At 42.7% G+C, this 12,897-nt stretch overlaps 1 protein-coding gene across 1 annotated transcript in view; it reads left to right on the plus strand.

The window, feature by feature from the left end:
* XDH (xanthine dehydrogenase) overlaps positions 1–12,897 on the plus strand; it is a 73,599-nt gene that overhangs the window by 8,180 nt on the left and 52,522 nt on the right. Inside the window, exons 4-11 of the mRNA XM_019549570.1 lie at positions 905–1,013; positions 1,691–1,817; positions 3,192–3,253; positions 4,145–4,213; positions 7,157–7,225; positions 8,751–8,837; positions 10,188–10,329; positions 11,644–11,736. Of these exons, the coding sequence (XP_019405115.1) occupies positions 905–1,013; positions 1,691–1,817; positions 3,192–3,253; positions 4,145–4,213; positions 7,157–7,225; positions 8,751–8,837; positions 10,188–10,329; positions 11,644–11,736 (758 nt within the window). The remainder of the gene's footprint in view (positions 1–904; positions 1,014–1,690; positions 1,818–3,191; positions 3,254–4,144; positions 4,214–7,156; positions 7,226–8,750; positions 8,838–10,187; positions 10,330–11,643; positions 11,737–12,897) is intronic.

Genomic DNA, 12,897 nt, shown 5'->3' on the forward strand with positions numbered 1-12,897 from the left:
TGCAGAATGGGAAAACATTCAAATGCTGACAAATACTAAGAGATATTTTAAGAGATGTGTCTGATCATCTGACTTCACACAACCTAGAATGAAGGGATGACTCTCAGAAAAAAAACTACTGGATCTCCTTAAAAAAAACCCACCTTGAATTATTGCATTCCTTAACAGCTGGATAGTTTTCTAAGGCTATCCTTGTAGCAGAGATAAGGAAGGAAAAAATAGCTAATTCTGGCAATATTGTTGTATTCTATCTTTAATCTGAACCATTATTACCTTTTTTGCCACCTGAAACAGGTGTTTCTGGGCAGTCTGAGTATAGACTGAGTATATGGGAAAAACAAATTTTTGAGTTGTAATCTCAACTAGGTACCAATTTCTGTGGAAGGCCTGATTGAGTCATTTGACACGTCAGTCACTTTTTCCCTTTTGTAATATTTTCATCTAAACTGCCAAATGAATTTACTCTTTGAAAGTGCTTTGAGGATATTAAATGCTGGGCAAAATCCTGTATTTCCTACTCAGGTGAAACGCTCAGTGTTCTCAACTAAAGTTTGCCTGAGTGTGAACCATAGGATTTGGCTAATTATTAACTATGTTCAGTTCATTTTGTTTTACTGATGGTCTTAAACTACATTCATCACTGTGATAGAGTGTCTTTCAGAACCACAAAGTTGCACTGGAAATTTCCACCTGGACTTTCCTCTTTGGTGCAGAAACCCTAGGTTAAATATATCCCCGATAATTTAGGCCTTAAGTGTTTTGCCTGAGCAGAGCTCTTAATTTTTTCTGTGCCAGGCAGGCTGCCAGCCTTAGTCCATTCCCTTGTCATAATCAGACTGAGTCATGGGCATGCTAGCACTGGCAAATATTTTAGAAATGAAATGACCTTAATATATGATTCTAGCCACTACTCTGCAAATGCTTGCCTTTTCCCCATCTGTGCCCTGCATCATGTAGCAGTAACTACTGTCGAAGGCATAGGAAACACAAAAACCAGGCTGCACCCAGCCCAGGTAAGCCATTCGTACTATTAAGTTTTAAGATGATGTAACTTGGGGTAGGCAAAATGTGGCCTGCGGGCCAGATGCGGCCTGCCAGGACATTCCATCCTGCCTGCAGGGCCCCTAAAAAATTTAGAAAATTAATATTAATCTGCCCCTGGCCGCCTGTCATATATGCCTCGATGGCTTGCCAAAACTCAGTAAGTGGTCCTCTGCCCAAAATAATTGCCCACCCCTGAGGTAACTTGTTATGCCCAGAGTGGCTGGCCTTTGGTTTGCTGACCTGTCCTGCTAGCAGGGGGCAAAGCCCCTACATTAAGCTGCTGCTTTCTGCTGACTCATGGTGGCATGCTTGTCTTGCTTTCCTTACTATCATCATTGAATAGCTCCTTGGGCAGCTCAAGTAAGGGACAGGGACAGAGCCTCTGTGAGGAGTAACTTGGTCTGGGCAGTGTTCTTTGGATTTACAATGTTAATAACAGCACAACCCAGCAGGTGTGAGTTTGACTTCACACAGTGTGTGCATGATGCTTTGCTTATGTAGAAATGCCACCTGCTTGGACTTGACTCTTGCAACAAGCCCCTGCACCAGTGCACTCAAGCATATCCCACCAGCCTGTGCCAGCTGACACAGTCAGGAAACCAGCCACACACTGTTACCTGGTTGTTGTTCCCACTTTTCTTTTCAGGAGAGAATAGCAAAAAGCCATGGATCCCAGTGTGGCTTTTGCACTCCTGGCATTGTCATGTCCATGTATGCCTTACTTCGCAGCACAGCTGAGCCCAACATGGAGGAGATAGAAGGTGCTTTTCAAGGTAATAACTATTCTAACACAAGCCTGCAGAGTTGCAACTTGTGCTGTTTTGGCTACATTTGCCTCTTCAAATGGGATGGAGGTGCACTAGTTTCATGTATTACCTTAAAACCAGTCAGCTATAAGCTGTTCACTTTACATTGCCCAGGGTGTTTGAAATGAAAGGATTTGCCAGACATGGCCAGAGAAGAATTCCTCTTATTATCATTATTAAAATACTTTTACAGAAGCAGTGCCTCAGGGCCATAGTCACAGACCATGCCCTGCTGTACTAGGTGCTGTACAAATACAGAATGAAAAGTTGGTCTCTCCATAAATAGTTTGCAACCTAAATAAATCCCCTGATGAATGGATGCTCCTCAACAATGGCAATGGTGATGATAGAAATAGTGTATGTGCCAGTTATGCATAGCCCTTAGTAATTGTTGTGTCAGCTCTGTGTAGTGGGCTGGGAACATGAAGGAATAAGGCTCCATTATGCAAGTTCTCTTCTCTACTTTATATCAGACTCCTGGTGGCTTTAGTCCTGGGGGTAGGGCTGAACCTAGGCTCAATCAGGGATTTATAACTAGCCTTAGGATCGCCACCTGCACTGAGAGGAGATGAGACGTACAGGACTGAACTTGACTGGACTTCAATAATACAGTTCCAGAAGTTCTCAAAAATAAACTAAAGAAATGCAGGCTGGATAGGATTGCTGTTACGTGGGTACAGAATTAGCTGAATAACCATGAGCAAAGAATAACTATAAATGAATCAATGTCAGAAGGGCAGGGGGCTTCAAGAGGGGTTCTACAGATGTCTTTAGTGGATCTGATGCTGTTTAACATTTTTATAAATGATTTTAATCCAAGAGTACAGGCCTTCCTGATTTAAGTTTTCAGGTGACACCAGATTGGGAGAGCTTGTAACCCTTTGGAGAATAGGATTAGAATTAAAAAGAATGTTGATAGTTTGGAGAACTGGGCACTAGACAGTAGAATGAAATTAAGCAAAGGCAAATGTAAGATGCTACACCTAGGGAAATAAAACCAAATGCAGATTTAGATTAAATCTCAGGGGGAAAAAAATCTTTGCTGTTACACTAGTAGACAATGAAGCAAGCTGTCTGTGGAATGCTGTACAACCTCCTTCCTTGGACGCTTTCAAGAAGAAATTGGAAAACCATCTTCCTGGGATGGTTTACAAACAACACATCCTATACTTGTGACCCATAAAGTCCATTCCAGCCTTACGATTCTCTGAGAATTGATCCCTTCATTTTTCTAGATGGTGGGTATAACTAGTCAGTTGTAATTAGCCAACCTTCACTGCTTGCATAGAAATTTGCAATAGAAGGACTCTTACCTTTTATTCTTTTGCACTGGCAATGCAGGAAACCTGTGTCGCTGTACTGGATACAGACCAATTCTGGAGGGGTACAGGACGTTTGCTAAAGTAAGTGGCCTCAGGTGGCAGTGCAGATTTCTGGAAGATGTTACCTAACTTTCAGCAGCAAATATAGTGCACAGTTGAACTGGGAGGAAGAGGAAATACATTTGGTACATCCCTGCTTCCTAATTAAATCCTAAACATAATGCGGGATCCTGTCATATGTGTATCTCTTGTACAGATAATATGACTAGAACAACTTAATCACAATAATTGTTAAGGACAGTTGCATTTATTTATGAAAAAGTGTACCAGCATGGGGTCCCAAATTGGGTCACCTCTAAATCAGATTTTTTTCATCATGCTCTTGCCCTCTAGCCTCCCCTCATAACAAAACAGATCCCAAATATCCTGGATATGAAATGGTGAAAAACTACATTGTACAGAAGAGGACAAACTTTGGAGGAGCCTAACTTGAAAATTGATTTTATGAAAATAGTCCCCAGTTGGGTTGTAGGAAGAGGCAGAACACTACACAAGGTAGTGCAGTGATTATTGCTATGGGAGGACTGCTGTTGTATCAAAACCACCAAGAAATAAACAAGTCACTTTGAATAGAACATGCACATGTAATTGTGTAACAGGATAAAATGAAACAGCAGCCACAGGAAAATCTATTACAAACTGGAGCAGTTTTCCCAGGGAAATGGTAGCAGCTCCATTACTCAAGCTACTTAATCCTAAACTGGACATGTCCTACAAAATAAGCTGCAGAAAACAGTTATACAATAGCAAGAACAGAGATGCACTTATTTGGCATCTTCCGTGTCCCATTTCTATATTTCAGTGGTAGAAATAACAATAAAAGGGGACCAATTTCTCTTAAAAGTGAATCAAACTTGTTAAGTTTTCATTGAATCTACAGATTTTTTCTCTCAACAATTTTTGTCCATGCAGGATTGGGGTTGCTGTGGGAGAGCAGCCAATGGCCCAGGATGCTGTAAGACTGAAAAGGAAAACAGTGCAGTAAGTGGAATTAAAAAGGCAGTTGTCTTAACTTATAGTTTAATTAACTTATTTTATTTGATTGTCTCTCTGAGCCCAGCCATGAGGAACAACAGGCACTTGATCAGGTCTGAACTGTTCACTAGATTAGAGAACTCTGGTATTAAACCCGCACTGACAAACATATTATTGACATTAGAGGAGAAATTGTAGAACGCTAGATAAGGTAACACATTTACAACAGTGTCGGTTTGTACACAGATGTAAGTTATAACAGTGTCTGTCTCGAATGGACAGTTGATGTACATCCCCAAAGGAGGTGTCTGCACTACAGTGGGAGCTTGACTGGAAGCACCTGAGGACCTGGTAATAGCTTGTTTGGATTGAGCAAATAGCTACCCAGGGATGAAAAAGGCTAGAGCTGCAGGCACCTAATATATCAGCAATACTTAACCAGGGTGTTGGGGTCGGGGGTGGATCCAGAGACAGTGCAGTACTGCAGTTGCACCCCACAACCCTTGATCCCAAACTTTAAAACAAACTGCCTGGGAGAAGCAGCGGCATTTCTATTCAGGCCATGCTGACAGGGTCAACTGTTCATAGCTCATTATTATCATCTCCCTGATTCCTGTTAATCTCTCCGCACTCCACCACAGGTGTTAAAGACCCCCTCTCCTTTTAAATGGTCATCATGTTTCACTATTCAAACTATCTTTGCTTCTGCAATTTCCTGTCTAGTAGCCCTTCCTGGTTATGTCTCTCTTCTACTGTACAGTCTTGCAGACTGTTTTTAGCTCTAGCAAAAAAAAACGTAGCTCGGGTGATGTCATATTAACTCAGGTGTAGAAATGACTGACAGGGAAGTACTGGAGGCACTGTCAAGACACTGAAGGCTTGATTTTGTTTTATGAATCTGAATAAGAGACATACAATTAACTATAATTACTGCAGGACTAATGACACAATATCCTTTGACTATTTTTGCCTAGTCTGTTGTGTTTTTTTAAACTGTATATATACTCTAGCAAATTAGTGTAGATTCCAATAGTTATGTACTTTGTTTTGATCTTAAACTGAATAATATACTACTAGCCCTCTACCATATTAGTATAGCTTCTAATTTATCTTTAACTGGAGAAAATATGTGTTGTGTTATATATGATGATATGCCATATCATCTGCACCTCCCTTTTCAAAATTCTAGATCCATCTATGGGCAAGGCACCCTACAATGCTGCCAGACCTTTTGAAAGGTGTGGTGTGGTGTTAGGAGATAAGTGGATAAAATAGGAATCAAAACTTGTGGCAGAGGTGATTTTCTTTTGTTAGACCAAATAGATATTTGCAAAAAAAAAACCCAACCATTTTTTTTGCAAATATCTAGTTGCTCTAATAAAAGATAATCGCCTCTGCCACAAGTTTTGATTCTTTTTGCCTGTAGACCAGTATGGCTACAACCTGGATACCTAACACACAGATAGGTGCAGGCTCAGATCCCTGCACTTATTGTCAGTGTCCCTGAATGTTCTCCCATCTGTACTGACAGGCCTCTCTGCAAGGAAGTAAGCACTGTAATCTATAAGTTAATTTTCCAATTTCAGTAACACTCAGTGCAAATAGAGCCCAATGAAGAGTGTCTCAATTTCAATGAGGGGTCCCTTGAGTCCAAAACCATTGGGAACCACTGTAATAGATCACGTAAGGTGTCCCATTCTGAAGTTTTTGGAAAGAGAATTTTGATAGTTCATTTTGAAATGACTTTTCAACACAGGTATCATTATATTTGACCTAAAAATGGATTTAGATAAGTTGAATGGAATATATCAATTTTGTGGAAGCAAAACATTTTACTCCAAAATAATTTTTTTCAGATTTGTTTCTTGGAAAAATTCTGAATTTTTAAATTACATTCCTGAATGAAAAGTGACTCAAAATCATGTAACTTCCCACAGGTTGGAAGATTAGGTTCATGAAAACTTCTGCTCTTAGGAGAATGGTGCAATGCATTCTTATTTGCATCAAGAGAGGAGTTATAATTTTCACTCTGAGTTATTCTTTTTATTAAAAACTGGGCACATCTACACAAGACGCTAAAAGCACAGTAGATTAATTCTGCTGCACAGCGCATCATGGTGAAAGCTGTGCTAATGCACTAATGCACAGCAGAATTAGTCAATTGCACATTAGCGTCATCTAATAATTGTATGCCGGTGCTACTGTGTGGTAGCGCCAATTACGGTGCATTACATTAGTACCTATTATTACAGGTACTAATAACAAGTGATGTGCCATAATCATAATGCATATCTGTAATAACAGGTACTAATGTAATGCGCTGTAATCTGTGCATTAATGCACATGTAGACATGCCCACTGACTTCTACATATTGGAAAACTTGTGTTTTTAAAGAATTTTGTATTTTTCAATAAAATGTCAAAACAGCAAACCTGAAAATAAGTTTTGATTCCAATTTTATCCACTTACCTCCTAACACCTCACCACACCTTTCAAAAGATCTGGCAGCACTGTCAGGTGCCCTGCCCATAGACAGATCTAAAATTTTCACATTTCCCTCTCTTTTCTCCTCCCCTTAGGAAGCAAATGGTTAAAGGAAAAAAGTGGAAAATGAGGAGAAGAAAATCTTAATTTTTTGGCTTTTCAGGTTTTTGGAATTTTCAAGTTTTTTTTTACTCTATGGTCAATTGAAAAATTAAAAATGTTTGTAAAATATATATCCCATTTTTCAACATACTTTTCTTGTTTTTGGAAACCAGACTGGACAAAGTGCTGGATGGTAGGTTAGAGGGAATAATATTATGGTTGCCAATGAATGGACTAACAAACTCTTCCACCTCAAGTTTCTAGGATTCATGAATCATTAATGGGTGAGGATTTGCCTGTAAAGAAAGTTAGGATTGTTTGATTTTGCATAAGTGTTTGAGGAATTATTTTTTTCTCTTTAGAACCAGGGCTGCTGTGGAAAAAGAGTGAATGGCCCAAGTTGCTGCATGAATGAAAAAGAAGTAAATGCAGTAAGGCCTCTCACAACCATTGTCTTTTTTCCTTTCTTTTCATTAGTTTTGTTAGTTGTTTGCTGTTCAACTTTTTTATTCTATTTATTTATTCTTGCCAGAGCCTGAAATCTATATTAATTTTACTCAGACAAAGCATCAAGGGCTGATTTGATTTTGATTTTCCATAATCCCTGCCCTCCCCCCCCAAAAGCTACCAATGTAAAAAGGGTAGAAATAAGGTTGAATAACACTCTCTGAGTTATCTTGAGTGGAATCCCAACTAAAGTCAGATAAATCTAAGCTGCAAGCCCAGTTTTTTTGTTTGTCTTTGTCATTTCACTGCATCAGTCTTATCTGTTTTTTCATGTAATGAAAAAAAATGGATCTGTTGTGACAGGGAGCCATCACAAGGCCGGTCCTGATGTTGGCCAGCCCACCTATCTAGGGCAGTCTGCCCTGTCTCACCTGCCACAACTTGATGTACTAAACTAGATGTTGAGTTGTGGGAGGCTGTCCATTTAATGCCCCAATGCCTAGGTAGGGGGTTATATATGGCTCTGACCACACAGATGGCATCCAAATAAATACTAGACCAAAGGCTCACAGTACACTCACTATGACTTCCCTGGCCCTTTTGTTGAGCTGCATTTTGCCTCAAGCCCAACCCCAGCCTCAGATATCTGGAGACTAACCTTGGCCTCTATGCCCCTTCACTGGGGCCTCCATCTTATGTCCTTTCACTAGCCTTCTCGCTCAGGCCATCAACTGCTTGCTAAACTCTTTGGGGTTGGCCTGTGCACAGTCCTTTAGGCCACTCCTGCAGCTCTACTCCACACGCCCCCTGTGCAGCCCTTCAGGCCTGCCTACGCAAACGCTACTCTGCACGGCCTACTTCATTCACTACACCCCGTCACTGGGGCCACTCTACCACCCCGTCGCTAGGGTCACTGGGGTCTTATACCCGCTAGGGCTCAGGTGCCTCTCTCTAGGCATGCCTGGCCCCCCTGCCTGTCCCTACAACTGGGCTACCCACCCGGTTGTGGGGGCTGGGGTTATAAGACACCCCATACTTGCCTTTCACTAGGGAGGCAACTGGGGTGGCATTTCCTGGGGAATACCCCACCACAGGCAGCCCCACCATACTATCCATCCCTGGTAGGGTGTAGTTTTATGTCATTCCCCAGGACCAGGAACCTCCTGCCATCCCCATCACTCCTGCCCTTACCTCCAAGATGTTGTGAGCCAAGGCTGCAACTGGGCGATGTTCTCCCTACAACTGCAGCCAGCAGTTTGCTGGCTTCTCCTGCTCAGTCCTGCTCTTATTACTAGCAGCTGAGCCCTCCTCCTCAATCAGGTAGTCCCCTGCTGGCCATGTGACTTGTGATGGGGAGTACAGCCATCTGCAGGCTGCCCTTCTGCTTGGTCTTAGCCGTTAAAGTAGCAGGCACCAAACGTGGTCTGCCACATATGTAATGAGAAATGAATGGAAGTTGCACATGGACTGAAGGAATGGTAGTAAAATTCAATCTGTATTCTTTAACAGGTAACAATATCTTCCAGTTTGTTCAATCCAGCTGAGTTCCAGCCTTTAGATCCCACACAGGAGCCTATCTTCCCACCAGAGCTACTGGTAGGTCTGTTCATACAGGAGAGCAATGTGACTCACTGAAACTGATTATCTCAGGCAGGATTTGCATGTCCCCAGTTCCCCAGTGGCTCCTGCCCTGAGAAGCCCACAGTGCAAAGGAAGATGCTGATCAAATGAGATATCGTGGCTAAACCAAAGGAGACATTAGCTCTCCAGTGTGTTATGTAGGAGCTCTGCCAGTAAAGGCTACCAAGGATACCCTAGGTAGGCTGATTAAGTGTATTCCCATTAGAGATACCCAGTTTCTGCCTAAGACCCACACTGGCCACTGCCATTCTGTATTTTAGCTGCTTTGGTTTCCTCTTGGGTCATCCTGAATCCTGGGCAGATCTTCTATCAGCAGATGTCCTACACCAGGATTTTATCAGCTCATGTGCTTTAGTATCCTGTACATTTAACAGACGATCTTTAAAACTCTGTTGTTAGTTTCAGTGCTGAGGCCAGCTGCTAAACCAAATATAACATTACCTAGGTCAGTGACTTTCAAACTGGGATATGTATACTACCCTGGGGGTATGCAGCTCTTTACCAAGAGCTTTGTGCCTACATTTTAAGAATGGCAGTGGAGCTTTTGTTTGGTCAAACCAAGATGGGTAATGATGTTGCTGCATGTTGACACTGGTAAATGTGCAGGGACACATGGGGTATAGGGGGTACGAGCAGCAATATTTTGCAGGTAAAGGAGTACACAGACAAAGAAGTTTGAAAACCACTGACCTAGGGTATTTTCAGTCCTTTCCAGAGATTATCATAGACGTTGTTTGTTCAGTCTCAAATTTCTCCTATTTTCTCTATAAGAAAGTTTCCTGTTTAAGGATTGCCTTTGTGTTTTTGGAAGGAAGCCATGTTAGTCTTCTGTGTTCTCAAGTTTACCATTCCTCTTAAGCGGCAATCACAGGATGAGGAGAGCCAAGAGACAAGTCTGAGTCTGGGTTTGGGTTTGTTGCTACTAATACTCATTCTAGAGTGATTGAGACCTATGCAATGATTGCAGTCTCATTACAGAAAGTGAGAAGAAGATTCTATTCATTTCCGGATTATACCTGCAGAAGCTGACAAAACTTAGGACAGATGGTCCTTAGAGAGGAATGTTCTTCTCATAAGGGGGATGTGGCAGCATAAAACACCAGTAGTGTTCAGGGTAGAGAAAATAAAAATGTCTCTTTTTGGTCAGCATTAAATGAAGGGAAGGGACTATTTGCCAATGGGTGCATGGGCACTCATGAGACTCAGTCTGTAAGATAAATAGGGAGGAGGCTAGGTAGGGGCAGGAATTCTTGGCATGGTAACAGCATTTTACAATCTAACTTCAATCCAGTTTTCTTTCTGCAGACTCAGAATAGCAAACCCCATAAACAACTGTGTTTCAAAGGCGAGCGCGTGATGTGGATCCAGCCCACAACACTTCAAGAATTGGTAGCACTCAAAGCCCAGCACCCCAATGCCAAGCTTGTGGTAGGGAACACGGAAGTGGGTAAGAGGAAGAATTGATTTTCAGTTTGAGTAGTTGTGAAATTACCCACAGATTTTTCACCAGCACAGTATAAAACAAGTTTGTTTTTTTCCTTCAGGCCATTGGTATGAAATGCCTGAGGTTTCTTCAGGGCATGGTGTGAGGGGAAAGTTTTTCTTCTTCTCATGTGGATTAGTCTCATGAACACAGCTTTTTCCTCTTCTTCATTGTGCCAAACTAAATATGTGTTACTCCAGATCCTCAGGCCTTTCGTTATTATTTTTGAGCAGTTCAGGTGGGTTATTGACAAGAGGCACAAGTTACAAGCTTCTCTCTTTTGCCCTGAGAAGGGAGCAGTGCACTGAACATGTACTTGTATTCAGACACAGGTGGACCTAGTAGGTGTATGGTGGTGTGGTCACATCCCCACTTTGATTAAGCATATGTGCAGTGAGCTGTCCGCTGCCAGGAGCTCTGGTGAACTCTCTGCTGAACACCTCCCCCCCCCGTCCTTTCAAAATCCTAGATTCACTTTTGCATTCTGGTGAATCCAGTCATGAAATTTCCTGTCATTTCCTTTGGCTTTGGGGTGGGTAAACCCATGAACGGCACATGCCCTGGTGGCTGGGGGGGCACGGCTGCACCAGCGCTGGCAGGAGCATGGCGGCATTGAGCGGGGAGCTCCTGCAGATGCCACTGGCACTGGTGGGGGGGAGGGGGTGGCAAGCACCGAGCAGGGATCCGTGACCACCCATAGGTGGCAATGGCCAGGGACGATCATGGACTGCCTACAGATGCTGCCAGGGTGGCGAGCAGCAACTGCTTTTTTGCAGGGGGTGTACCACCATGTGCAGGGGGTGCACATGCACCTGCATGCACCCCCTACCATAAACCTCTTGGGTTATGAAGGTCCACAGAACTCTCAAACTATTTCCAGGTGAGAGGAGGTATGAAGGATATTTATATAATGAATCTGAAATTTCCTCCCTGATGTATGATCCTGTTTGTCATTACATAGCTCAACAAGAAGATGGCTGTAGTTGATGTGCACAAATAAAGTGCAACTATGGGAAAAAAAGATTCTGTGTTGGAAATAATTTTAATGGGTTCTGGCCTAAAATTCCATTATGCACATTTCACCATTGGCCAGTGATTGATGTGGGCACCACTTTGTGGCTTTTAAAACAGTTGCATAATCAGTATAAGATGTAGTCATTAGAGCTACCCAGTTTCTGAAAAATAATAATAATAATACTTCCTTTTTCCTAAGAAGTTGCTAACTTTGGCTGTCTGCGATATTTGTGTATAATGTGGTAAGGTTTGTTTTGTCTTCAGGTATCGAGATGAGGTTAAAGAACATGCTGTACCCAGTGATATTAGCACCAGCTTGGATTCCTGAAATGAATTTTGTTCAGCATACAGATAAAGGTAAGTAAGGAAGGTTCATAATGGTTCTAAAGTTAGTGTCAGGTCTTCTGGGAAATTATAAAGAAGTTACTATAGACAAAAAATGCATAGTTTTTAGAAGCTACTTTCATCTCCATTCCATTTTCTAAATCCAGACCTGCTGCCCTTAGTCACCAAGGCTAGGTAGAGACATTCAAAAAGTCTGAGGTGGAATCAATATAAGTTACAAGATTTTCTGTAAGCAATGTAGTTTAGATAGGTAGTGCACATCACACACATTCACCCGTTGATGGTGGGGGCAAATCTGAGACTGGGTTCTGCATTTTTAAACCAGTGTGTATACCAAATATATGTCCTGTTTGGATATACATCAGTTTCCAATCACTAATACCGGTACAAGTGTAATGTCTATACCTGGCCTAAAGTAGTCTTAGTTTCATAGTTAGTAGGGTCAGAAGGGACCTAAGCAGATCATCAAGTCTGACCCCCTGCCATGCAGGAAAGAGTACTGGGGTCAAACGACCCCAGCAAGGTGTTCCTCTACCCTTGTCTTAAAGACCCCCAGGGTAGGAGCCAGCACTACTTCGCTTGGAAGTTGGTTCCAGATCCTAGCCTCCGTGACAGTGAAGTAGCGCCTCCTGATATCTAATCTGAATTTACCCTCTACCAACTTGTGACCGGTTTTTCTAGTCACTCCTGATAGTGCTTGGGGGAACAGGGACTCCCCCCATCCCTGCTGGTCCCCCATGACCAGTATGTAAATGGCCACTAGATCCCCCCTCAGCCTTCTCTTGTGGAGGTTGAACAGGTTCAGGTCCTGTAGCCTCTTCTCATAGGGCCTGCCCTGCTGCCCCCTGATCATGCCGGTGGCCCTCCTCTGGACCCTCTCCATGCTGTCCACATCCCTCCTGAAGTGCAGTGCCCAGAACTGGATGCAGTACTCCAGCTGCGGCCTGAACCAATGCTGCATAGAGGGGGAGGATCACTTCCTTGGACCTGCTTGAGATCATCTGTGGATGTATGCCAAGGTGTGGTTGGCCTTCCTGACTGCCTCCCCACACTGCCAGCCCATGTTCATCTTGGCATCAATGATGACTCCAAGATCCTTTTCTGCCTCTGCACTGATGTGAAGGGAGTTCCCCAACGTGTAGGTATGGTGCCAGTTGTTCCTCCGCAGGTGCA

Source organism: Crocodylus porosus, unplaced genomic scaffold (assembly GCF_001723895.1).
Source record: "Crocodylus porosus isolate Cpor-Errol unplaced genomic scaffold, CroPor_comp1, whole genome shotgun sequence".
NCBI classification, from domain to species: domain Eukaryota; kingdom Metazoa; phylum Chordata; order Crocodylia; family Crocodylidae; genus Crocodylus; species Crocodylus porosus.